Genomic DNA, 26792 nt, shown 5'->3' with positions numbered 1-26792 from the left:
AAAGCAAAATCATCCTTTACCCCTCCAATCACAGCGATCCCAGTTGAGATTTTGGCCTTTAAGAAAGTTGTTTTAAAAGACATAGGAGAGATCAACCCCAAGACACTTAAAACCTTTCATAACACCACCAAAGAACAGAAGCTTGCAATCAAAGAACTATCTGAAAACAAAGACTTGGTAATAAAGCCAGTTGATAAAGGTTGGGCCATAGTCACCAGACCACAGACGCATACCGGACGGAAGGCCTCCTTCTATTCAATGACACTAGGAATTATGTACCCCTAACTCATGACCCCACTAAATTACTCAGGATACACATACCGAGTATGACGAAGGAAGCTCTGGCACATGATTGGATATCCAGAAAGGAAAGGGAATTTCTGGTCAACAACCATCCGGTCACCCCTATTTCTACACCATTCCATAGATACACAAGATTCTGGAGAACCCTCCAGGACGACCTATTGTGTCTGGGATAGGCTCAATTCTAGATCCCCTATGCAGAATTGTAAATGCATTCCTTAGACATATTATACAAAGCACAGCCACATATCTCAAAGACATCAAGGATGTGTTGAGACTACTACAGAACATAACTTTAGACCCCGACAAACAACTATTAATACCCGAAAACTCTCAACATCATTGAGGATGTACTTTTTTTAATAGATTTGGAGTACCAAACTCCGCACAATGTAGTCATGGAATGCTGCAAATGGCCATTAATGGAGAATTTCTTTAGATATGAGGACACCTTGTGCTTACAGAAACATGGAACCTGCATGGGAAGCACCTATGCGCCCAGTATAGCTGGTCTCTATGTACACCACCTTGAGAAACACAAGATACTGTGCGCCCACAACCCATACATCACACATATCACACTTTGGAAAAGGTATATAGATGATGTATTGGTCATATGGCAGGGTGATGAGACAGCAGTTAAGGACTTTCTGCTCTGGTTAAACAGACAGAATGAATTCCTGAAATTCACACACACTGTATCAAAAACAAACAGTTTTTTCTGGATTTCAACTTTCTCCCATAAACAGGGGTGTTAAAAATCACTCACTTCAAACCCACAGCAAACAACTGTTTATCTCCTTTGACAGTTTCCATCCAAGACAACTCAAGAAAAATCTCCCTTTTGGTCATTTTTTGCAGCTGATATGTAACTGTAGCAAACTGAGCGATTACAAAAGGCAGGCAGAAGGCCTGACCTACAAGCTAAAAACACGGAAATACCCTCATAAGATTGTATCTAAAGCCATGAAACGAGCAAAAAACCACAGGGAGGCACTGCTTGAGATTGCTTCATCAAAAGACAAAGAAGATCGACCTATACGCATCATAACATATAACAGTGCATCGAATCAAGTGAACAAAATTATCAACAAGCACTGGCGCATACTGAACAGTGGGACCACACATTTTCTAAAACCCATGTTCTTGCACAAAAGGGGTCGTAGCCTAAGAGATAAGTTGATACACACACAACCACGCATAACCAATGAAACAAGACCCAATCAAGGCTTTATCACTCCAATAAAAGAATATCACCCCAGCGTTAATTGCAGTGTCTGCCATTTGACCAAGACAACAAGGATGATCACTTCCAATAACAACATGACATGGGGGCTACAACACTTCACCAGCTGCAATTCCCAATGTGTGATATACATGATCACTTGCCCTTATAATCTATATTACATAGGGATGACCACACGGAAATGAAACAAGGATCTGTGAATACCACAGCAATCTCCAATGCAGTCATGCAACCACGAAGATGTCAGCACACTACATTGCACATCAAGATGTTTTGACCCTAGAATCACAGCTGTTTGAAAAAGAGCAACAATGGGTTTTCAGACTCAAGACCCATGTAGGAGGTCTTAACGAAAATATTCCCTGGACCCAACTTACATGATCTTCCTCACCATAGGTACCACATAATGCGTTTTGTGTGAGCACTGCTAGATTTGGCATTTTGTACAAGCTACACTTTGAACTACATCTCAAGTCCATACCTTTTTATACCTTTTAAAGATCTGCATTATTTTCTGCATTTTGTTCACTGTTTTCGACAAGTATATTTTAATTCTTACTCTTCCATTACCTATTAGCAGGTCTTCTTCTTTTTCTTCTTCTTTTTCCCTGCTCCCTGATTGAGTTAGAAGGCTTTTAGAACAATTCCCCCACTATTTTAAAATGTTTCACCTTTTTAATAAACTCTCAATTTTCTACCTGCCAAAATCAGTAAGAACCCCAAATAACGATTTTGCCTGCTGGAGATGCGAACCCACAGCGGTGGGAACGCCCAACAATAAGCTGTTCCACTGTGAGCAGCCATCCTGCCCCGGTCGGCATACTAGTCTTCAGCAGACCCAAGGACGTCATTGACTTCCCGGCACTAGGTGATTTAATGTAGGCGTCTCCGCCCATCGGCACCTTCAGGGCCACGGCCAGGCGTGTTCCCTAGAGTGAGGGAGCAGCCTTGAGGAAATACATCCCTGGGGGTTCGGCCCCATGCCATTTTGCAATAATGACTCGCATTTATCATCATTTTCACATTATGGGTCTTTCCCTGCAATAGAGCGTGACTACAGGTGTTCCTCCTACCCCATTTGGACTCAAGCTGCCTCAATGAGGCGTATAACATGTATGTAATCTATCCGCCATGAGCAGATATATGTATTGTTGTCTGTGAGCAATTATATGTATGTCATGTGGTTCTTTGTATTTATGGTATCACTAGATGTGCTCACCAAATGATAGCGAGAAAAATATATCCCAAGTACCCACACCCACAATATTGTAGAATGTGTAAACCATAACATATGCAATATGGCCTTAGTGCCATATTTTATTATTTTTCTTCTTTTTCTTCCCATTTATACCCTCTTAGATTTCAAGGAACAAACCAAATAGGTGCTGTATATATTTTCATTTAACCACAGTACAGTGAATTTTATGACTAAGGAAATGGTAGCAGGGAGAAACCTTCCTAGGTCCTGAGAAAAGCCTTAGCGTAGGGCTTGAAACTAGTTGACCAGAGAAACCCTGTGACATGACCACATAGAGTTTCTTTGTTCCCCTTATTTTAACCATATCGACTAGAGGGGCTAATAAATAATATTTTCCTACTAGCCAGATATTTTTGATTCTTTCTCCAATATACCCACCCTCACTCCTATTTTCTCTCATGTCCATAGATCCAAACACTATCAGTGCTCTCACGTACCCGTCAGTCACAGCACGCCCCATTCTGCTGCGGGATGGGAAGAACCCTATGATGAAGCATGCCAACAAGGGGTGTAACCCTGGTGGGTGAGGGTTATTTAAAGAGATGTCTTTCTCAATAAAAATCATGCGGGTAGGCTGAAAGAGCAAAATTCACTTTGGACTGGAGTGACCCTCTTTGGTTTTTGTGTACGACTTTGGGGGACGAGTCCTTGTGCCCTACTCCTCTATCTCCCCCTTTGTTGTTTATTTAGAATAGAAGAACAGCCATGGACATGACGTTTACTCCCATGCATGCAAATCTCTCTATGGGATGGTGGGAACAAATGATGGTCGGAAATTTGAACATAGAGAATGTAATATACTTGTCCAGGTATAACAAAATTATGTTTTTAATTTGGAAGAGACCACAGGAATAGCACTATTTTTCATAAATAATTTAAACAAGAATACACACTGATGCACAATATCAGAGCATAACAAGCCACCTTAATGGATGTGTTCTCATCTACCGCCAGCCTTTGAATTGCTCTACAGTCCATCAGTTTTTTGTGTATTTTAACTTTATGTATAGTGCGGTCATGCACAATTTTTGTCATATTTATGTATGTATGTATTTGTCTTTTATAGGCATATAAATATGTATATGATTTTCACAGACCTATGATTACATATCAGTTTGTTTCTTAGATGAATCATTGATGATTGAGAATATCAATATAAACAAATGTACATAAAACTATATATTTGATATGTCTTAAAAAATAAAAATAATTTTGTAAAATAAGATTTTTCTCACCAATGAGATATCTTGAATAAAAATATATTTTTAAAAAAATATATAGACTGTCTGGTCATGTGTATATGCTTATTAAAATGTACTCTACTGTGTTTTTTTTAAGGATAATATATGGTTTATTTGACTGTATAACTTGTACCTAGCCGCTGTCTTTACCCGATTTGTAATTTTCCCTACAGCTAGCAAGTTCCATTGTTTATTGTAGGGGTTCCCTTCTTTATCAAACCACAGTAATAGTACAAGACAGCAAAGTAAGTAATATGTCACCTATATCAAAAGCTAACAACAAGAAATACAGTGTTCATTACATCAAGTGGATATCGTACATTCCTTAAGAGTAGTAACCCCTAAGGGGAGCTTCTATGAGGGATATGCAATAACTCATAAAGTAAAAATGATCTATGTGAGGTAGACACGATATAGATGTGGTTCAATGGGAGACAGTATCTGAGCAGTATTTACCGGAATTAGTCAAAAGAGCATCTGCTGGTCACAAAAGTACAAACACACAATCAGCATTGGAAAAAGTAAATATAATGCACAAGATGATTAGGGAACACCAACCAATCTGAAACCTATAAGATGCATTATGTTCAATAATGAAGAGGAACAAAAGTTCAGCAAATTCTTCCCAAACGCTGGTCAGTGCTCATTGTTGATGATAACAAAGGAATAAATAGGTAAAATCCACGAATACGATTACACAAACCAGTATCCATTAAAACTAGATTCATTCATAGCTACAAGCAAATTAGGAACTCCACCTGGCTAAGTGAAACCACAAAAAGTTTCAAGAAATGTGGACGATGTACAGCATGAGTGCATGAGGCATCCTACAAAAGTCACAAGCAATATATAGGTCCAAAAACAAAACTGAAGATCACATTACTTATGAATCAGAATTTGTTGTGTGCACCCTAGAATGTACTTGCAGTAAACTATACATCATAGCAGAAAATAGGATTCAGCAACACATATCAGAAATAGAAAATCAAGTTTAGGCAAACCTATTTGCCACCCATTTCACAGAGCCATGAGGGTCCGCCATGCAGTCTACGATACTATACGCAAGGACATTTGAAATATAGCATAAAGCAATGGGTTTCAACCGACAGCTCACACCCCCTCACCTCCAATGGGGGCACAACATCATTTCGGGGGGGAAACAGCAAAGAAAAAACATTCTTATACCCTCCAAGCATCGCCTGCTACTGATTATGAATCTCTGCTCTAGTCTGTATTGCTGAGCATATACATTGGTTAAACAAAAGTGACATACCCCCTTCCCGGCACAAGACCACCACCAATTGTAATCTCTTGAGTAGATGTTAAAAAGACAAGCTGGGGGGGCGTGTCCAAGATGGCGACGAAGTAGGACGTGCTTTCTGTCCCTCCGCCGCCGTGACTGCTTAGCCTTGTCCAGCGCCTTCCCTGGACCCTGCCGGCCGACCCAGAGTTAGCGCTGTCCCTCCGGCTGCCCTAGAGGAGATCCGGTGTCGTTGGCGGACCCGGTGGCGGAGCGGTGGACTCCCGGCAGATTTGGGGCCTGTGGCGTGGCCGGTCAACAGGAGCCGGGAGCCTCGCGTTGAGACGCGGCTGGGGGCGGTGCCATCTGCAGCGCCGCGGTGATGGCGCCGCTGGATGCGGAGCGGAGAACAGCCCCCGCGGAGATAGACCCGGCACCCCCGCGGGTGAGGAGTGCCTTGCTGGACCTGCAGAAGTGTGCACAGCGGGTGAGGAGCCTGGAAGCTGCAGACGGACGGCTAGTTGCACCACACTGAAAGCCAGAGGCTTGGGCCTAGGTCGGGACCGCAGCCTTTACAGTGCGGCGACCGGGGGGCTGCTGGCCGGGTCGGCGACGCGGACATAGTGTTGTGCCTGCCTCTGCCCCAGCGGCGGACAGTGTGGGGACTATATTAAGCCTTCCCCCCGTTCTGGAGTGGAGTGACCCGGAGGCCTGAGGCGGACGGGCTGCGCAGGGGCGAAGAGCAGCGGAGTTGCGTCGACCGGGCCGGAGACTGAGACCTGAGGTGCATCGTGGGTCCGTGGGGCCCTTGGTCCGGCCGGGCCCGCGGTGAGCTGTCGCTGGTGGCCTGTTGGGGGCTCCCCCTGCGCTCTGCCCCTGTATTCACTGTCCACGTCCGGGCGGCTGGTGACGTGGGGGGCATCCTTGGGACAGATGGCCTGGACTGGTCCCGAGCTCCGTAGCTGGAAGGTGGTGGTGTCTGGAGTCGAGCGGAGGGGGTGAAGGCGCCCTGGACAGTGGGTGCGCGCGCCTGGGGCCACCCGTGGAGTGCACCAACGTTCTTGTGGAGCGCCGGGCCGAGTGGTGGTGGACCCCGGGGGATCGTGCCCGGTGGCGGGGCCTGCGGGCATTCGCCGCACCCGATCTGGGACAGTGTGGCCTAGTGGGGAGGCCTTGGAGCTGGTGGCGGCTTAGAGTGGCAAAGCGGGGGGCGCTGCAAAAGGTGGATACCTGAGTGGACACTCCCGTCCCTGGTTAGGGGGCAGCCGTGAGCATCTGAAGAGGAGGATCTGAGGTGTGGTGAGCAGTGGAGCCACTGGACCGGGGCTCTTGGCTCGCGACTGCGCCAGTGGAGGTGTAGAGGAAGGCCCACTCAGCGCGAAGGTGTCAGGCGGAGAGTGGTGCTATCTGCCTACGGTCTTACACGGACTATAGCCGCCGTACCGGACACGATGTCTAACAAGCCCCGCAAGGAAAAGCCGGGCAGGGAGGGGCCTCAGAGGGGTGCGCGACTGACGACGCCGCCGGGTACTAGCGCTTCCCCCCGGCAGCGGGATGATGAGGCACCGGCCACTAAGGCCTTTATGTTGGAGCTCTTCTCTGCCATCAAGGAGGACATCTCGGAGCTCCTTTCCCATCTCACCTCGGATCTCAGGGAAGTGAGAAGAGAGGTAGATGGCATCGGCGAGCGGGTGGGGACGCTGGAGGAGCATGATCTGGGTCTAGCGGGCGACGTGCATCAGCTCCAACAGGAAGTGCTTAGACTGACAGAGCAGAACCTGGATCTCCAGGCCCATGCAGAGGACCTAGAAAACCGGTCTTGCCGGAACAACATCCGCATTCGCGCGGTGCCCTGGGATGGAGAGGCGGGAGACCTGCGTGGCTATGTGGAAGCTCTCTTTCTGCAGATCCTTGGCGAGGACGATCTCCACGAGGTCAGGATGGACAGGGTCTATAGAGTGGGTCTGCCGAGGGGTACGGGGGCTCCTCCTCCGGACATCCTGGTCTGCGTACAGGACTTTCAGCTCAAGGAGCGTATACTTCGGAAGGCGAGGGGTATCACCGATTTTCTGGTTTGTGGTGGTAGCCAGATGTTGCCTGGGGGTGTTGTGTGTGAGTCGCGACTTGCGGGGGGTTTGAGGGGGGGCTGTGGAGGGAGGATGTGGGCTGTCTAGTGACGCGGGGGGGGATTCGTGCCCTGCTCGGAGGGGGCTTCAGTTCTGGGCAATGCGGAGGGGAGAGGGGCTGCTGCTGGGCGGTGAGACGACTGCTGTACTTTGTAGGGGGGGGCCTGGAGGAGATGGGGGACGTGCTGTGTGAATCATGCCTGTTACCCTAGGAACTTGGAATGTGCAGGGGCTGAACTCTCCCCAGAAACGCCAAAAGGTTTGGAAGTACATCCTGGATCACCACCTTGATGTGGTTGGTCTACAGGAGACCCACCTGGCCCGGAAGGATGAGTCCCGATTGAAACATAAGCAATTCCCCCTTATTTACAGGTCCTCGGCGGCTTCCAAGCATAGGGGAGTGGCCCTATTGATCCGCTCGAAGCTTCACTTTCAGCCTCTGGGGGTCCGGAGCGACAGGGAGGGTAGGTGGCTTATTGTCAAGGGTGTGCTACTCAGTAAGACTTGCTCATTCCTTGGGTTATATGCTCCCAATGTGGGGCAAAATAGGTTCCTCCTGGAGCTGTTGCGCACCGTGGAGGACTTTGTTGAGGGGGCACTCTTCGTGATGGGAGATTTCAACTTGGTATGGGATAAGGACTTAGACAGCTCTCACCAGCAGAGAGCAGAGGCCGGTCTCTTCTCCGATGAGATGTGCCGGAGGTTTGACAAACTGGGCTTGTTAGAAGCATGGCGCTCTCTGCACCCCCTATCTCAGGATTACACTTTCTTCTCTCATGTACATCACTCTTATTCCCAATTGGAGCATAATTTTTATAGTCAATCCCTCCAGGGATCCCTGAGAGAGGCCAAAATCTTTCCTCTTTCTGTCTCTGACCATAGCCTCTTCGCGCTGGGCCTGCAGTGGGTGCCGGAGGGGAATGCCCCACGCAAGTCGTACTTCCCGGCTTCCCTGGTGAGAGACGAGTCCTCATGCAAGGAGCTCCGTAAGGCGATTCGGGACTTCGAGCTCAACCCTGTGCAGGACACCTTGGTTTTCACTACCTGGGACGCCTTCAAGGCGTCAGTGAGGGGTAGCTGCTTGCCCCTTAACGCGGCTCTCAATAGATTGAGGAGGACGGAGTGAGAGGCGTTGGAGAGGGAACTCTCTGCGCTGGAGCAAGCCCATAATGCCTAGCCTTCCAGACAAACGTTGAGGCCGCTGACTGCCCTTAGGGGCAAACTCTGGGCTCACTACAACAACAGGGCGGAGTTCACTCTCCTGAAGCTCCGCCATCTCTCCTACTCTTAGGGGAACAAGGTGGGGAGGCACTTGGCCCACCAACTTCGCCATAAACGGGAGAGGGATTACATAGGGGGAGTGCGCGATGCGACTGGCTCATTGCGGCACTGTGATGCTGCCAAGGCTGAGCTCTTCGGGGAGTACTATGCGAAGTTGTACTCGGGAGATACCCTGGACCCCGTCGCCCAAAAGGACTATCTGAGTGCGCTCCCGCTCCCTCGTATCTCTAGCGAATGGAATGAACTGCTCTCCGCCCCCATCTCTAGGGAGGAGGTGCTAGATGCCATGAGGTCATAAGGCGCCTGGGGCGGACGGGTTCACAGCCCTCTTCCACCAATCCTTTGCCGCTGACATTAGTGGCTTCTTGGTTCAACTGTTCAATGCTATGGCCGACTCGGGGGCCTCCTCGGTCTCAATGGCGGAGGCGGTCATCTCGATCATCCCCAAGCCTGGTAAGGACCCCTCTGCGTGCTCATCGTATAGGCCGATAGCCCTGCTTAACATCGACGCCAAACTTTACTCTTCCATTCTTGCGACTCATTTGCAGGATCTGATGCCGGCTCTTATCCACACTGATCAATCGGGTTTTATCAAGGGGCGTCAAACCCATGACAACACTAGGAGGGTGATCCACCTCATCGAGAAGGCCAATCACTTTAACATCCCGGCGGTATTGATCGGGCTAGATGCCGAGAAGGCATTCGATCGGGTGGACTGGCAATTTCTATTCCGAACCTTGGAAGCGTTTGGATTTTCGGACAGATTCTTGACCATGCTCAAGGCCAATTATAGCGGCCCCCGTTCTCGAGTCACGGTTAACGGATATTTATCATCTTTCTTTTCGCACTCGCGGGGCACGTGGCAGGGGTGTCCCCTCTCCCCCTTGCTATTTGCTTTAAGTACTGAACCCCTGGCGTTGGCGATCCGAGAGCACCCGGACATACGAGGTTTGCCCTTCACGGGCGAACACCACAAGATCTCCCTGTTTGCGGACGACGTCTTGCTCTCTCTTGCAGACCCTGCGCACTCCCTCCCCCATGTCCAGGTGGCTCAGGCGTGTTTTGAGGCGGTGGCGGGATTCAAGGTGAACTACGACAAGTCTTATATTCTTAACCTCACGCTTTCTGCGGCAGAGGTGGACCGCCTCCGACCGCTTTCGCCCCTGCCATGGACCCATTCCTCATTACTTTATCTGGGGGTCCGCCTGACCCCCACGGTGGGGAAACTGTATTCGGCCAATTTCCCCCCTCTACTGGCTACGATCCAGGCTGATTTGCACCGCTGGAAGCCGTTATTTATCTCCTGGTTGGGTAGAATCCATGCGATTAAAATGACGCTCCTCCCGAAGTTTTTATATTTATTCCAGGCTCTCCCTATTGTCTTGGACAGTGATTTCTTTTGTCGCATAAAGACTATTATGCTTCATTTCGTGTGGCAAGGGGGACGGGCTAGATTTTCTTTTGCCGCTCTCCGGCGCCCTCGGGGGGAGGGTGGAGTGGACCTTCCGGACCTGCGCCTCTATTACAAGGCGGCACAACTGAGGATCTTGGTGGAATGGACCCAACCCCTCTCGGAGAAACACTGGCTGCACATGGATAGAAGTGTGGCGGGGCGAACGATATGGGACTTGGTGTGGAGGCCCAAGGGGGATAGGCCTAAGAATGCGTACATCAGCACGCCTACCGGTACCACCCTGAAGGTTTGGGACTCGGTGTCTGGAGATGAGCGGTGGACTACGTTCCCGTCGCCCTTTACTCCCATACACTTCAACCCGGCCTTCCCGCCTGCACTGCGAGAGGGGCCCTTTGATGCCTGGAGAGAGGGGGGCTGCCTCGCCCTCACGCATCTGTTTCATGGCTATGCCCCGCTGACGTTTGCCAATTGTAGGCGGGACTACGGGGTCCCCCAGTCGGAACAGTTCCGCCACACTCAAATGCTGCATTGGGCACTGTCCTCGTCAGTTCGAGAAGCGACCCCTTTGAGGTCTTTCTGTCCCAATCCTTGACCATGCGCGGTGCCATTTCCTTTATTTACAGCCACCTCTTAACCACGGCTATCTCCCCGAGACCGCGGTACATGGGTCTCTGGGAGGACATCCTTGGTCGCGCCATCACGAGTGAGGAGTGGTCCCATTTGTGGAAGGACATGGCCAAGCATAATCACTCAGTGGAACTGCGGGAGGTGCATCTCAAGACCATGATGGAGTGGTATCTCTCACCCGCCAAGTTACACCGCATCTTCCCTACCTCATCGGACAGGTGTTGGAGGGGCTGTGGTCTACTGGGGGATTTTCCTCATATCTGGTGGGACTGTCCGATCATCCGCCCCTACTGGGAAGAGATCTTGTCCCATATTAAAGAGATCCTGGGGTACCCGATCGTGGACTCCTTGGCTCATGTGTTGTTGGGCCTTCGGGATCCATTCCTCGAACATCAAACGCGAGCGGACAAAAAGATTCTCTGGCTTTGTGTGGGAGTGGCCAAGATAACCCTGGCGGCGGCCTGGAAGAAAAGGGAGGCCCCGGCGATCTTGTGGCATGCGAGGTTGTGGAAGTTGTTGAGCATGGAGCGGATGGCGGACATTTTTCTGGGGAATTTTAAGAATTTAATTTTCCGTTGGGGACCATTGGTTCGCTTTCTTTCCACAGGATTACCGGCAGCGGTGTGCCCACCCTCGATTCGAGCCCTCCATCTGTTTCAGGTGTGAGTGTTAGCTGAGGATTGTAGTAAGTATGACTGAGAGCTACCACCACTGGGGGGGGAGGGTGGGGTGGGTGGGGGCAGTTGGGGGGTGGGGGGGTTTCCTTTTCGGTTTTTGGTTCACTGTGGCATCCATGGACGGCGAGGGGGGGAGGCTGATAGCGCTGGGTTTGGAGTGAACGGCCCCAGTATCTCGAACTCTGCCGAGCCTTAAAGATGAGCGGGAGCTGGGCTCCTCTACTAGCTTTGTGCTTAGGGCCTGGATTTGGTCCCTCTGTCTTTGTAAGGCTTGTTGATTGGCAGGCCCGGAGGACTGAACACTCTTTACTCTCTGCGGCCTCCCCTCATATTTTGTGTACCCCCTGCGAGGGAAGTTGTGCGGGACTGGCGCAGTTTCTTTTTTTGTTTTCCTTTTGTTTGATTATCAATAAAAACACACTTTTGAAGAAAAAAAAAAAAAAGACAAGCTGAGGCGAGGCTGTCTGCCTAAGGAGGCTATCACTGGAAAACAAAGTTGCACCTCCCTCCCGCAGTTTGCCAAGAGAAAACATCTACATGAAATCTTTTTAAATTGTCTTTAAAAACATTTACCAAAAAAAAAGTGATATAATCGAAATATCATGATAATAAAAGCATGCAGATATTTTACAGCCTGTGTGATGTAATCTAACACTATGTAAGGTAACATGCGTACCGTTTAAAGGCTCTAGGTAGGGTGACCAGATGTCCCGGTTTTCCCCGGACGGTCCCAGTTTTTCGGGAAGTATCCCAGTGTCCCAACACTTTCCTCCAAAGTAAAAAAATGTCCAGGTTTACCGCCAGAATGACCCTGCTCACTGGAATTAGAGGTCACTGGCTGCACCAAGATCCAGCCAGCCACCAGTGTAAACTGTTGTCCTACTTCTATGTTTATGGACTGTCCCGGTTTTTAGGTCTAGCATGAGCCAGCGCATGCGCTGCTCTGGCGAGACATTTAGCAACTGGGTTTTCAAAGTGCTACCAAAGGCTTTTGCTGGCCTCAAGCGTGCGGTTACAGGCGCGTGAACGTGCACAGCTGCCATCTGGCTTTCTGTAATGGCTCATTAAGCCTTACAGTGCGTGAATCCCCTCCCCTATCCCACTCCCTTCTCCCACTCCCTCCTCGTCAGCTTCATTTTCCTTTTCATTCTCCTCCACCCCCTTGCTCTTTCACTTTCGCGGCCGCGTCACTTTCACGGCCGCTCGGCCAATGCTTGTCATGCCAGGCTCCAGCGCCATGCCTTACAAGCGGAACCCCATGCGCTCGGAGCGCTGCTGCAGCCTCTCGCACCACCTCATGACTCTGCCAACAGTTTCACCACTCACATGGTCTTCAGCTTTCATTTACAATACGTCCTTTTTCTTTTTTTTCTTTTAAGAGAGCGTGAGAAAGTAGGACACTTGTATCTCGGTCTGTTTATTGTCCAACTTACAATGAAGTGACAAACAGGCGTTCTGGTGATGGGTAACCAGTCCCTCTAGGCCACACTGTAGCTCTTAGTTTGTCGCTCAGCGCGGCACTGTGCATGCCGGCATTAACGGTGGCGCGTGCCGTATGTCCCATAGTTCCACTCTGCACTTTAATGTAAGCTGGACGATTCACTTTAGCAGAAGCGCGGGTTTAGTTCTGGAACACAAATGGCCGCAGGCCAGCTCCACTGCACGCATTACTGGATGTACACTTATAGACAACGTATTGTCTAGCATAGTCTGCTCGTCTCCATGACGCAGAACTGCTTGTTACTGCTTTGCACCTCCACGAATCGCTGTGCGACGTGGTGCAGCTCAGTAAATCGCTCCCCCCTTCTAGTGCTCACAAGGACTCCCCGGTAACAGTGATGCAAGGGATCAAAGTTATATTGTACTGCACATTTTCGGATTCACTGACTGACCACACTATGCTCACTGTGTGTCTTTTTAATAGAAGACCTGCACGGTGCTTAGAAACCAAAATAAAACACACCTCAGGGGTCGACTTATCTGCATTTCGAAACGAAAACTCGAAGTTCCGTTCCATTAGGCACTTATAAAGGAAGATAAATATAAAATGTGTTCGTGTCAGTTGTAAAGATTTATGTTCTTGACATCAACAAATGTTACATTAAACTTAGCTTGACAAGGCCGGCTTTAGCGCTGGTACCCCCCGCTGCGACAATCTCCCCCCCTTTTTCTGTGGCTTTTGCGAGCAGAGCGCGCGCACACAACTCCCTCCACCTCTCAGGACTGTTGTGCTTATTTATATATTTAACGTGTCCTGCGTTACTTGGAATATATACAACAGAAGAGCTTAAACGGACACATGACGGAGTTCTTTGTTTAATTAAGATAGGGAGGGCATATTTTTACCAAGCTCTGTTGCGCCACGCAGACCGCCATACCACGAGTCAGGGGCATAACGCAGGCCCCCGCTGCCACGAGTTGCCTTCTTACAGCAGCGTGCACCACACAACTCAGTGTTTCCCCATATTGCCGAACAGGTCCCTCTAACCACCCCCCCATGTGCAAATCACTCTTGCCCTTCATCTGTGGCCGTCGCGCCCTACAGTGCCCGGCACCGCAACTCCATCCACTCCCCCATGCCTATGAATGCCCAGTGCACTCCAACCAACCCGACCCCCTCTTCTTATCCGCAGAAAACCTCCTCTTGGTCAGCCTGACACCCCGCCCCAACCTTGCAACCAGACCCTTTGCTGCCTTTATCCAAGCCACCAAAACAACAGCCCCCATGCCCCTCCCTTCTCACTGCTCCCACTCAAGCGCCCCGTCTACCTCTACTCGCCTCCAACAGTAACGCATCCTTTAAAATCCCCCCCCTTCCGTCACCCCAGACCACATTCCTCTTTCTAAGTACTCTGAGAGATTAATCATCAGCCCAGGATCATAGGATGTTGAGACACGCCAAGATCAAAACTTCACCAACCCATTCAAATTTGTACCCGGATGTCCCCCCCCCCCCCGCCTTGCCAACACCAAACAAACCACACTGCACAGCAACCCGCCTGCACCTACCCTCTGGAACCAACCCCACCGTGCCCACACAATCCCCTTGTATGCCCAACCAAGCTCCAAGCTGTGGCAAGCACTAAAATTCCCGTCCCCCACCCCCATCACGCGCTCTTCCCCACACAGATCTCCTGTAATCCTGTGCAAATAGGAGACCTATTGCATTGCCTATTGCATTACGCATGTTTTGCATTCTTCGATTTCATGGAGTGCAATACGATGCCACTTTAGGTGCGTGCGTGATCAATTGTATCGGTTTAACTTGGCATCTAACTTGTCATTTTTACTTTTATATCACCCACTTTTAGCTTGCACTTTTTTTACATTTCCCCATGATAGGGACGTGTATTATCATCTGGTCATATTTATCCGGAGTGCCACTTTCCAGATTTAAAACTTTTGCCTCGTGTTTCCGGACTTCTACTTGTGCGCTTTCAATTTATTTCCCCATTTTATCTTGGACTTTTTTTCACATAATAGGGACGTGCATTTGCATGTGTTAACAATTATCCCGAGTGCAAGCTGGAAAAAAAAGCCTTTAACAACAAATAAAACTGAAGTTACCACCAAGCACAACTGATAGGGACGTGTATTAGCATTAAAAAAACTGAAGTTACCACCAAGCACAACTTTAGGTGCGTGCGCATTCGTTCACAGCAACATTCACACCTTTAAAAACATTGCAGGAAACATTCAAAATAGCGCCTATACTACAGACTTCATGGCGCCCGCCCTCATCTTTCGTTTAACAGCAAGGTGCATGCGTATTCGTTCACAGCAACATTCACACCTTTAAAAACATTGCAGGAAACATTCAAAACAGCGCCTATACTACAGACTTCATGGCGCCCGCCCTCATCTTTCGTTCAACAGCAAGGTGCGTGCGCATTCGTTCACAGCAACATTCACACCGTTAAAAACATTGCAGGAAATAATCAAAAACTTCTACTTGTGCGCTTTCAAATTTTTTGCCCTTTTTTCTCTTGGACTTTTTTTCACATGATAGGGAAGTGCATTTTCATCCGTTAACTATTATCCAGAGTGCGAGACGGATAAAAAAGCCATTAACAGCAAAAAAAAATGAAGTTACCACCAAGCACAACTTTAGGTGCGTGCGCATTCATTCACAGCAACATTCATACCTTTAAAAACATTGCAGGAAATAATCAAAACAGCCCCCATACTACAGAATTCATGGTGCACACATTGGCTTTTAGTAGAACAACAAGATGCGTGAGTATTACCTCACTGTACCATCCTTATATCAAAATATTACCGGGATAATAAATACTACTCCTACACTACAGACTTTATGGCACATAACGTGTTTATTCTTTTTAAAACAGTGCGTGCATTAACTTTATAATTGCACTGTTGGCTAAGTAACCTTGTTTAATCATCACATAATCGCCCCAAAAACAGTATGCCGGCTTCTAGCGCATATTAGGATATTTAACATAAAATTGCAACATGGCACATGTTGACTCCGGAAAGGGCTGGTCGCTTTATTGGAAGTGCACAGATTCACTCAGCGCAACAACAGCATCACTCAGCGCCACCACAGCATGATTCAACGCCACCACAGCATCACTCAGGCCCAGCACAGCATCACTCAACGCCACCGCTGCATAACTCAAGGCCAGCACTGCATCACTCAACAACACCACAGCATCACTCAGTGCTTCTTACACATTTTAATTACAACTTCTCAGCATGCTGCACAGCAGCCACACTTCTCTACAGCACAGCTTAGAAACATTGGCAAAGTCAATAGCTCTACATAAACACTTAAAAGGCCCCCCAATACGTAGCCAATAGGTCTCGCCTTTAAGACGTTAAAAATGTTTACTTATCCAGCACAATATCCTTCAAATAAACAACAACAAGTGTTGCATAGCTATTCACTTATAAGGTCCCAAAAGCGAGACCTATTGGCTATGACAATGCTTGTTTGATTTGGGAATCTGGTCACCGTAGCTCTGGGCCTTCAACAACCGGCTACCAAATGCTCCAGCCTCACTCTACTGAAGAACATGCAGGAGAGTGTCAGCAGACAGACATGGGGCAGTAGTTCACCCATCATGCTGTGTATGTCCAGGTAAATCTCAGCTCTTTAGTGAGCAGAGGCCCCCACAAGGCTAAGGGCAGGCCCCATAGCACATTTAGGAACCCCTGTGTGCATTCAAAAGCAGAAGCAACACCTCCACTATGGCGAAGAAGCATCACCCATCCTGCTGAGAACCAAGCAGCTGAGAAAAACGGGAAAAACAGTTTGTTATTTTATTTTTCTTTCCACTAAAGGCATCCAAACCTGGGTGGGTCTGGGCCATGACGAGAGCAGGGAGAGGAGTAGTGAACGCTATAAGTGTGCATGACGGTTTGGCCAGCTAAGGCCAGCCAAACCCTCATGCGCACTTTGAACTCTCTCCACCCAGCTATGTTGTACAGCTGGGTGGAGTAGAGGCGCAGGCTCCTAGGACATGAGCGAGTGTTAAACAAGCCCACTCAGGCCAATCACGGTGCTGCTCTCATGCTGTATTACCAGAGTGAGAGCAGTGTCTTGATTGGCATCTAGCAGCCAGCGCAGTGTGCAGAGATCGGAGTTGAAGAACCCCAAGATGGCTGCCAGCAGAAGCAGGTTATTGTTTTTTTTGTATTATTTACCCCCATTCCCCACAGACTCCCCCCGCCCCACCACTTGTTATGAGAGGGAGCCGCAACTATTCAAAAAGGTGAAATGACAGTGTGGCACAATATGTGCAAAATCACCTGATTGAACCTCATTTAGTGCACTCCTAGTACTTTATTTACCTCTCCAAATATTTCAGTAATATATAGCAGATTTAAGGACGAAATAAAAAAGGATTCCTTCATTTGCCTGGGGTAACACACATGAAAAAGAGGGACACCCTCTTTCAAATACGTGCTTGCTGCAGGAACAAGTGCCTATTTGGCATTACAGGGAGTATCAGTCTGCACAATTTGTAGCCTAAATGGCCTACACGTTTGTTTGCTCTGGAGGTGCAGGCTCTCTCATCTGGATCCTGGTTTTTGCTGTGCACTGTGTAGAGTAAGCCACAGCTGAGGGTGTTGGTGTTACTGCTCTCTTCTCATTTCATATCAGTGTAAGTTACCCACACACAGTGCTTTAAATGGGCTGGTACTGTCTGGTACTGAGCACCAGCACTTCTTTAATTTGAAAGAGAGGGTACCTGCACTTTTCAGCTCTGCTATAATACATTTAATGGGATAGTGCTGCCACTTCTTAGGAGCAAACAGGTACTCTGAATAGTGAGTATCAGTGCTTCTGTATTTCCATTTAAAGCACTCCCCACAGAGCCCTTAGAATATGGTGTGAAAGACACATTTTGAACATTTAAAGCATAGAAAATTGACTAAACATCCTTTGAAAGCGACGTTTTGGAAACAATGTGGTTAATCTACGCAATACATATAAAGAGAGCAATTAAAGAATAAACTGTTTAAAGAGAGTAAAATGCACATGTGCTCTTTGCACACACCGCTTACCTCTGACAACACATGAAACGTATACGAGTAAAACGGTCTTGAGTAGACAAACACAGGTATTGCATAGTTGCTCCTCGCCATGGACGCCACTCGCATCGCTTCATTTACACGGTGGTGGACAAACTTGAGTGCATTTGGGCTTGACTTCAGGATGTAATCGAGGTAGATGGAAGGGTAGAGAGCGCTGCTTGCACTCCAGAGCCACAGGAGCAGATCATTGCGTGCAGCCTCAATGTCGGGGCATCGACCCGTGTATGTATCTGGATGTTCCTTGTAGTCATAGTTGTAGCAGTCCGGGAAGAGGTAGTATCCCCATAGTCCATTGGGCCGCACGTGCTGAGCCAGGAGAACGGTATTATTCATAAAGCCTCTCCCAGCGTCCTCAAATTCTGCCTTGGCCGCTTGCCGTATTTTGGCTTCTGACCAATGCGGGTGATGTTTCCTGACCAGTTCTTCGGACTTGTTCCTATAAATGGTCTTTGTGCCCCAGTTTCTATCCCACTGGGGTCTCCAGTTCTCCCAGTCAATGACACCAAGGCCTTGGAAGTTTTTAAAGGGGATGTAAGTGTCAAAATCAGACTTGGCCTTATGGAGGTGTTTTGTGAGGCTCTCATTCTGAGGCACCCCTCCATTGATGGGATAGCCATGATCTGTAAAATAGGGGTAGTACCCCAAGTGTGTATGATAGAATATGGTAACATTGGAGCCACTTAAAGTCTCATTAGTATTGGCCACAATGTCGAACACGCCGAGGTCCAGATCGATCTTGTAGCGCAGTCGGCACTGTTCGGTGGGTGCATTCCAGACAACAATGAATGGCTTGTGCAGCAGCAGGGGAGATTTTGCCTGCTTGACTTGTTGCCCCATTGCCAGGATAGACAGCATTGCAACTGCCAAGCCACTGAGGCAGGACTTGCTGAACTGTGTGCACATTGTGTACCGTTTGTGTCCGGGTAGTGCTAAAGGAGTCCTAAGAAAGAAAAAAGAAAAGTCACATATGTTTGAATCTCAAGCCGAGCCCCTTAAAATGAAACAGTGCCACAAAAGCCATTTCACTCTAGTCAAAAGAAATAGAGTGATCAAGGTGCACATCTCTGGGCTACTAGTCAGACTGTTAATGCTGCCTGAAGAAACCTCGCCAATGACGAGAAGAGGGAAAGAGCTCATGCATAGATGGTTGCTATTTCCCATGACACTGGTTGATTCCAGAAGGCATGCACTGAAGGTCTCTCTGCTCAGGGCTCAGTGTGAGTCATGGGAGCTTCTATCATTGTGACTTTGGTTGATATTGTAGTTCATGATATTTTCTAACGACTCCCCTAATGGTACGGTTTACTACCGCTAATTCAAGTGTCTATATGTCCAATTTGTAACACAATGTCACTACACTGAAGTGTAACAATTCCCACAAGAATTTGATTAGAAAAGATTAGGAAAAATGTGAGAATGGCGAGAAAGCACCTCACAGTAGTAACACCAAGGGGGGCTTGCTAGTTGGTACTCGCTAGCACACCCACTTATCATCATCGGTTGCTTTCTCACCATGATAGGAAAATGTGTTCCGACATGAATTTTTCCAAAAGTGAAGGAAAGAAACAGTGAAAGAAAAGTGGAGTATGTACTGTATGAGCTAATGTCACTCAAGTGCCCTGCTGGTCCCTGTGAGAAAGGAAATGAAATGCAATTCCCAACATTAAAAATGAGATCCTACTCTCTGGCTAGATTTAGCTTTATTCAGTGCTGTGAGCGACCTCAGTTAAAAAATAGTTCAACTCATTGTTATGTCCAAACGCTTTGCATTGCAATTTATTTCCTTTCTCACGGGGACCAGCAGGGCACTTGAGTGACATTAGCACATACAGTGCATACTCTACTTTTCGTTCACTGTTTCTTTCCTTCACTTTTGAGAAAATTCACGTTGGAAAACATTATCCTTTCATGGTGAGAAAGCAACTGATGATGATAAGTGGGTGTGCTAGCAAGTACCAACTAGCAAGCCCCCACTGGTGTTACTACCGTGAGGTGCTTTCTCACCATTCCCACATTTTTTCTAATCTTTTCTAATCAAATTCGTGTGGGAATTTTTTTGCTGCAGTGTAGTGGCATTGTGTTCCAAATTAGACATATAGAAACTAGAATTAGCGGTAGTAAACCACACCATTGGGGGAGTCGTTAAAAAATATCATAGACCCCTCTAGGGTCTGGTAGTTGAGGGTATCTGTCCATTGAGTAAGGTCCTGGTTGTTGATAATGTGTTGAGTGGGGGGCGGTCTGACTTGTTTTCCCCCTTTTGCTTCTTTTTCTGTTGATGATATTGTATATATATATATATATATATATATATATATTATCTACTGGCGGTCGCCAGTAGATAGTTATAGTTAGGACCATGTTTCCATAGGAAATCCGCAACATTCTATTTGGAATAACTTTGGCGCCGGTTGACGAATCCTCGCGAAAGTTTCAAAATAGGTGGGGCGCTCCGCTCCTATCCTGAAAGTCTCGGGGGGATTCGTCAAGCGGTGGCTGAGAAAAAAGGGGGGTCCCAAAACGCGTTTTCCCCATGCAATTTTCCATAGGGACCTTTAGTCCAAGGTACAGCCCGAACGGCTGAACAGAATTACTTGAAATTTGGCAGAGAGGTAGTCCTCAGCTCAGGGATGTGCCTTTTGCAGGTCTGGTGTCAATCTGTTCAGTAGTTCCTGAGAAAATCAAAAGTAAAATCATATATATATGTGGGCGGAGCCTAACCACACATCTCATCCTGAGATCTGATTGGCTGTCAGCACTTCATCCAAGAAGTGTTGGCAGCCATCTTGGGACCAATATACATGATAGCACCTCCTTAAAAAGCATTGCAGTTAATAGAAGGTTTTAAGACTTTAGTTACATTATAAATCATTTGTTGATGGTACCATACTCATTTTAGGAATTGTGGTATGTTCTAAGGTGATTTCACCATGTGAAAAAGCCTTCTGCTGGGATATCATGATTGAGAGAAAAATATTTTCTAATGCTTTTCCCACAGAGGTTTGGAAGGTGATCTATAAGCTAAACTGAGAGCTTATTTTCTGTAAATTCACATCATCTTTCTCAGTCATGTGAGAATGAAGTCTGACATTCTCAGTAAAACACGTACATCCAACAAGGGCAGAGACTGTCAGTTGATTCCTTTGTGTTCTACTGCAGCTTCCCAGAGTGTTCCAAAGAACAACTAGAGCGCTAACAGTCCTACTTATGATAAACGTATGGCACACCTGAAGCCATCTTGCTTGGATTAAAGTGGTAACTCTTAAAACATTTAATTTAAAAAGGAACAAAATGAGGGGGTTCATTTTTCCATAAAAAGTATGATTAGTGCTGCAGAAAAAAAAATTAGGGCACATTTTGAGTGACTTCTCAAATCCTCTTCTATTTCATGAAAAAATTCTGACATGCAGACTGAAACATGCACTTTCAATACCAGCAGCAGTTTTCCCTGGTGAGCAGTAGCTTTACTACAGTGATCTAATGAGCAAAAAGAGTGCTAACATTCTGAATTTATGGCAAATGTGTGACACATCTGAATGCCTTCTTGATGGAATCAAAGTAAAAAACTGAAAGTATTTCCTACTGAGGAGACTGCAGTAAATGAGGAAATTAGGAAACTTCATAACAAATAAGTCTCCCAAGATGGCCACCAGAGACAAAAGAGCCCAAATGTAGCCCAAATATCACCCAGATGTAGCCCAAGTATAGCCCAATGACAGATTGTCCCAGAGTGTTCTTAAAAACAACTAGAGCGCTTACTGTCTTCATTATGACAAAAGTATGGCACACCTGAAGCCATCTTGATTGGAATAAACTGGTAACACTTAAAACATTTAATTTAAAAAGGAACACAATGAGGGGGTTCATTTTGCCATAGAAATTATGATTAATGCTGAAGAAAGAAAATGAGGGCACATTTTGAGTGACTTCTCAAATCCTCTTCTATTTCATTAAAAAATTCTGACATGCAGACTGAAACATGCACTTTTAATACCAGGAGCAGACTTCCATGGTGAACAGTAGTTTTACTACAGTGATCTAATGAGCAACTAGAGTGCTAACATTCAGAATTTATGGCAAATGTGTGACATATCTGAATACCTTCATGATGGAATCAAAGTAAAAAACTGAAAGCATTTCCTACTGAGGAGACTGCAATACATGAGGAAATTAGGAAACTTCATAACAAATAAATCTCCCAAGATGGCCACCGGAGACAAAAGAGCCCAAATGTAGCCCAAAATCACCCAGATGTAGCCCAAATATAGCCCAATGACAGAAGTGTGCAAAACACTTATTATTTTGTGTTTTTGCAGTGTTATATAGTGCAGACTTGTCAGGTATTGGAGTGCTTTACATGAGCATTGGTTACATCACACAAGAACAAATTCATTTTGGTTGTAGACATGGGGAGACTAAGTGATTTGACCAGAATCACAGAATGTCGAGCTGAAGCAGAAACTCCAACCTGGTTCCCCAGTTGCAAAGTCTGCAGTTCTGGAAGTAACACCACATCCTCTCCCCTAAGTGCAACATTTAATCAAGTGGTCAACTGGATAAAAAAACATAAAGATAACAAATATTTTAAAAGTGCTTTGTCGCTATTTGAAAACTTAGAAAATATGTCCTTATTTTAGTCTTTTAGAGCACTAACCATAATTTTGATGCCAATAAGACCCTCTCATATATGTAATTTCTAAAGGAAATGCTCTAGGTATTACAGTTTTGATTACATCAAGATGACGTCAGGCGTTCCACACTTTTGTAATAAATATAGAATGTTAGCAATCTAGTTGTTCATTAGGATACTGTTGAGAGGCAGAGGCCAGGGGCACGGACTCTGAAAATTGAAGGCAGGTAGGAGGGTGCAAAGGCAACAATTTAACCACACTGAGCAGGCAGGAAGGGCCGTGGCAGCACAACAGACTATGGAGGACAGTGGAAAGGGGGGCAGGGGCAACAAACCAACAATACAGGACTTGCAAGAGAGGCTGTGGCAATGTAATAGACCATTGTGGGCAGAAGGAAGAGGCAATGGTAGTACAACCATACATGCCAACAGACCCAATTCAGCCAGGAAACGTCCAATGTTTTTAAGCTCAAATGGGCTTTATTTGATCTGTCTCCTTTCTACAATCTCCTCTTTTTCAATGTAACTCAAAGGGGAAAATCAATACCCCAGTTGTTTTTTCAAAATCTCCCTCTTACCAAGTTCAAAATGTTCGCAAGTATGGTACATTGGATCATGGAAGGAAATGGGGTAGGGACATGGACTTGGATAACAGAGGACAGGAGGGACATGGAGAGGTGCACCAAACTGACCCTGCAGGGCAGGCATCAGGGTTTGCAGCAGCACAATACACCACACAGGGCATGCAGGATGGGAGTGCAGCACAACAATCCATAGAAAGCAAGATGGAGGGGACAAGACCATGCACATGGACAACAGAGAACAGAGGGGCAAGAGGCAATGGTAGCTAGCTGACCATAATGGACAGACAGGAGAGAAAGCTGCAGCATAACATTAACAGACCATAAAGGGCAGGAGGGACGGATCAGGGGCATTACAATGGAACAGACAAGCCAGGAGGGAGGAAGTAGGGGTCTGCACATGTAAACAGAGGGCTGGGGGCAAGGGGGCAGGGCAGGAGCAGCAAGATAGCCATGGAGGTCAGGCAGGATGGGCACTAGAAGCAAGACACACCATGAAGAGCAACAGTGAGACTGTGATGGCATACACACAGACCATGGAGGGAAGGTGGGAGGGGGTCAGGGGCAGCTAACTGACCACACAGGGAAGGTGGGAGGGGCCACGGCAGCACAGAAGACCATGCATGGCAAGTGGGAGGGTTGGTGGCAGCACAATGGCTATGATGGGCAAGAAGGAGGGTGCCGGGGCATGCACAAAGGACGATGGAGGATAGAAGGGAGGGTCAGGACCTGTGCACAGACAAGAAAGTTCAGGGGAAGGGGCCTCACAACAGACCGCACGGGGCAGGCAGGAGAAGCAGTTGCAGCACAACAGACCAGGGAGGGCAGAAGGGTGTGGCAGTACAATAGACCATGTAGGACAGGAGGAAGAGGATAGGGGCATGGCATGTGGACAGGCAGGGTGGAGGTGGCAGGGACAGGTTACAGTCATCTGACAATGCTAGGCAGGTGGGAGGGGAGTGGCAGCTCAACAGAACACTCAGAGTAGATAGGAGTGGCAGGTCCATGGAACATGGTGGGCAAAAAGGATGGAGCAGGGGCATGCACAAGGACATCGGAGGGCAGGGGGAAGGAGAATAGGGGCAGCAAGCTAAGCACAGAGTTTAAGCAGGAGGTCAATGATGGGGCATAGAATTGGGCAATGGAGGGCAGGAGGAGTGGACTGCTACATCATACTAAATTGAGGGCAGTGGCAGCACATCAGACCATGCATGGCAGGAGGGAGGAGGCTAGTCCATGGATTCACACAACAGAGGATAGGGAGGAGGGGGATGGGGCAGCAAGCTAACTGTTCAGAGAAGGCGGGTATTAGGAACTTTATTGTTTTTAAAACGTGTGTCTGTGCGAACTACTTAAAATATGAACAAGTATGCAGCATAATCTGACTTTTATTCAGGAAGAAGAGGACGTTTGTGACTGTGAATCCGGGCTCACTTGGCAGAAACACCCCCTGACCCTCCACCCCCGATCGCAAAATGTAATGCCCGTGAAAAGGGTAGGTGAACACAGTGTTATATAGAACATAGTCCTGAGAGCACGATTGAAAATGAAAACTAGATATAGTGTATGGTATAAACTATGCACCAAAAAGTGTGATATAAGATGAACCGGGCGTGAAATATAATATACAATACATTGTGCGCAATGACAGATTCATTGGAGAGCGCGAGATAGCACAGGCACTAGCGCGTGCTATGCGATATGCGCCTTGGAGTGCAATATGCACAGGGCAGTGTTGTGTAACCGAACTAGTCTCTAAAGTTTTAATATAAAATATGTGCTGGGGAGTGTAACGTTGCATATGCACTGTGACAAAGAAATGGATCCCAGATTGTAATATGTATGGCATAGCACTGTGCGTTATAACATAGGCATCGAGGAAGGCACGTTAGATGGGGCAATATAACCCGTGCGAAGACAAGTGTGGCATGACATATTCACGGGGTGGTGTTACAGTGCACATGGGCTAGAGAGTGTCATAGCATATGCACTAGCTAGTGGAATACAACACAGAGGTGTGTGGCACTCAGCAGGCAATGGTGGGTGTAACACAGCATTGGGCTCTGCCAGGAGCGCGCTGTGACTCTCAAGGGATGTTCGTCCCCTTTCCAGAGAGTAAAATAAAAAGTATTACACATCCGGCAGTGGATGTGTGTTTTATTAACCGTGAGGGGGGTTTCTTGCATAGTTTTGGTCGAATTTTTGTCAAATCCCCTTTGAATGGCTTGGTGTGCATGTGTATTAAATGTGCCCGTCAATAGCTACCCATGTTTGTATAAATAAACGACAAGGGCGTCTACCGGGATTAGGCATGGTAGGGCATCAGACATGTCAGAGCTTCACTAGTGGTGTAAATACATTCCACTTGGATTCATTGTATGCATAGTCGCCTTTTAATGAATATCACGCAAATCGTCATGGTGGTCGGTACGTACGGTTTGTCCAGCATGTCCTAGGTGTGTCTATAAATATATATTTTTTAAAAATAATAAAAATCAGTGGCCGGCCCTGGGGATTGGGGTCAAAAAAATATATTAGGAGACAGGCCCTGGAGGATGGGGTCATCAGGGCCAATAAATTAGAATAAGAATGGGAACCACACAGCCCCCCTTCTTAAAAAATTAAAATAAATAAAAGACTGGCATCGTGCCGGAGGCCACGCCCCCTCCTTGCAGCACTCTGCAAACGCGCCTCCTGGCAAGTTGTAAGTTGGGGAATTAATTCCTCTTCAATACTGAGGGTCCCTGAGGGCCAACTAGCCCAACAGGCATCTCCAGTATGCGCCAGGGAGCTGCGCTGCAGACAGGTGTTCTGAGGCCAAGCCCCTTTTTACACCTCTCTGCAACGCAGCTCTGTGGCGCTTACTGGAGGTACCTAGTGGTCTAGTTTGACCCTAGGGACCCTTAGGATTCAAGGGGACTTAATCTCTCAACTTAGAACACCAGTGGTGAAGGGAGGGGACGGGGCCTGAGGTGACGTGTGCAAACACGCACTATGGCACGTTTTAAATTGGGGATATAATTTCCCTTCAATACTGAGGGCACCTGGGGGCTAAATAGCCCATCAAGTGCTTCCAGTAAGCGCCACTGAGCTGCATTGCAGAGAGGTGGTCCAGGCCGTGCCACTTTTTACACCTCTCTACAACGCAGCTCTGTGGCACTTACTGGAGGTACCTAGTGGGCTAGTTGGACCCTAGGGACCCTCAGGATTCAAATGAACTTAATCTCCCAACTAAAAACGGACACAGGGCGTGTTTACACAGTGGTGAAGGGAGGGGACGGGGCCTGAGTTAACGTGTGCAAAAACGCCCTGTGGCCTGTTTTAAGAGGTAGTTTTAATCCCCATGCCCTATTATATACTAGGGGCTTACAGACGAGGTCATGCTAATAACAGGGGGACCCCAACGCATAATGTTCCCTAGTGTATGTAGGTGTTTTCACTGTATTCTAAGTGTCTTTTAACATAGCACTGGCTCTAGGACTGGTTAGTCAGACTCAGTTACCACCATTATCCGTCTGAAAAAGTTGAGGGTACAGGATGATTTTGCAACAAGGCTTCTTTCTGCTCTTCTTTTTGTTCTTTCTGCACGTTATCCTTCTTCCTGCAC

At 47.4% G+C, this 26792-nt stretch overlaps 1 protein-coding gene across 4 annotated transcripts in view; it reads right to left on the bottom strand.

Annotated features, from left to right (window-relative positions):
- The window catches only part of LOC146856158 (hyaluronidase Eo Hy-1-like), a 123508-nt gene that overhangs the window by 49991 nt on the left and 46725 nt on the right, over positions 1 to 26792 (bottom strand). For all 4 annotated transcript variants that reach the window (XM_085654204.1, XM_085654205.1, XM_085654203.1 and 1 more), the window contains one exon: positions 17945 to 18914. In XM_085654204.1, the coding sequence (XP_085510330.1) occupies positions 17945 to 18877 (933 nt within the window). In that variant the 5' untranslated portion in view covers positions 18878 to 18914. The remainder of the gene's footprint in view (positions 1 to 17944; positions 18915 to 26792) is intronic.

Source organism: Triturus cristatus, chromosome 4_1 (genome assembly GCF_964204655.1).
Source record: "Triturus cristatus chromosome 4_1, aTriCri1.1, whole genome shotgun sequence".
Lineage (NCBI taxonomy): Eukaryota > Metazoa > Chordata > Amphibia > Caudata > Salamandridae > Triturus > Triturus cristatus.
The sequence above is the reverse complement of the archived record's forward strand: the minus strand, read 5'-3'. Positions and strand labels throughout refer to the sequence as shown.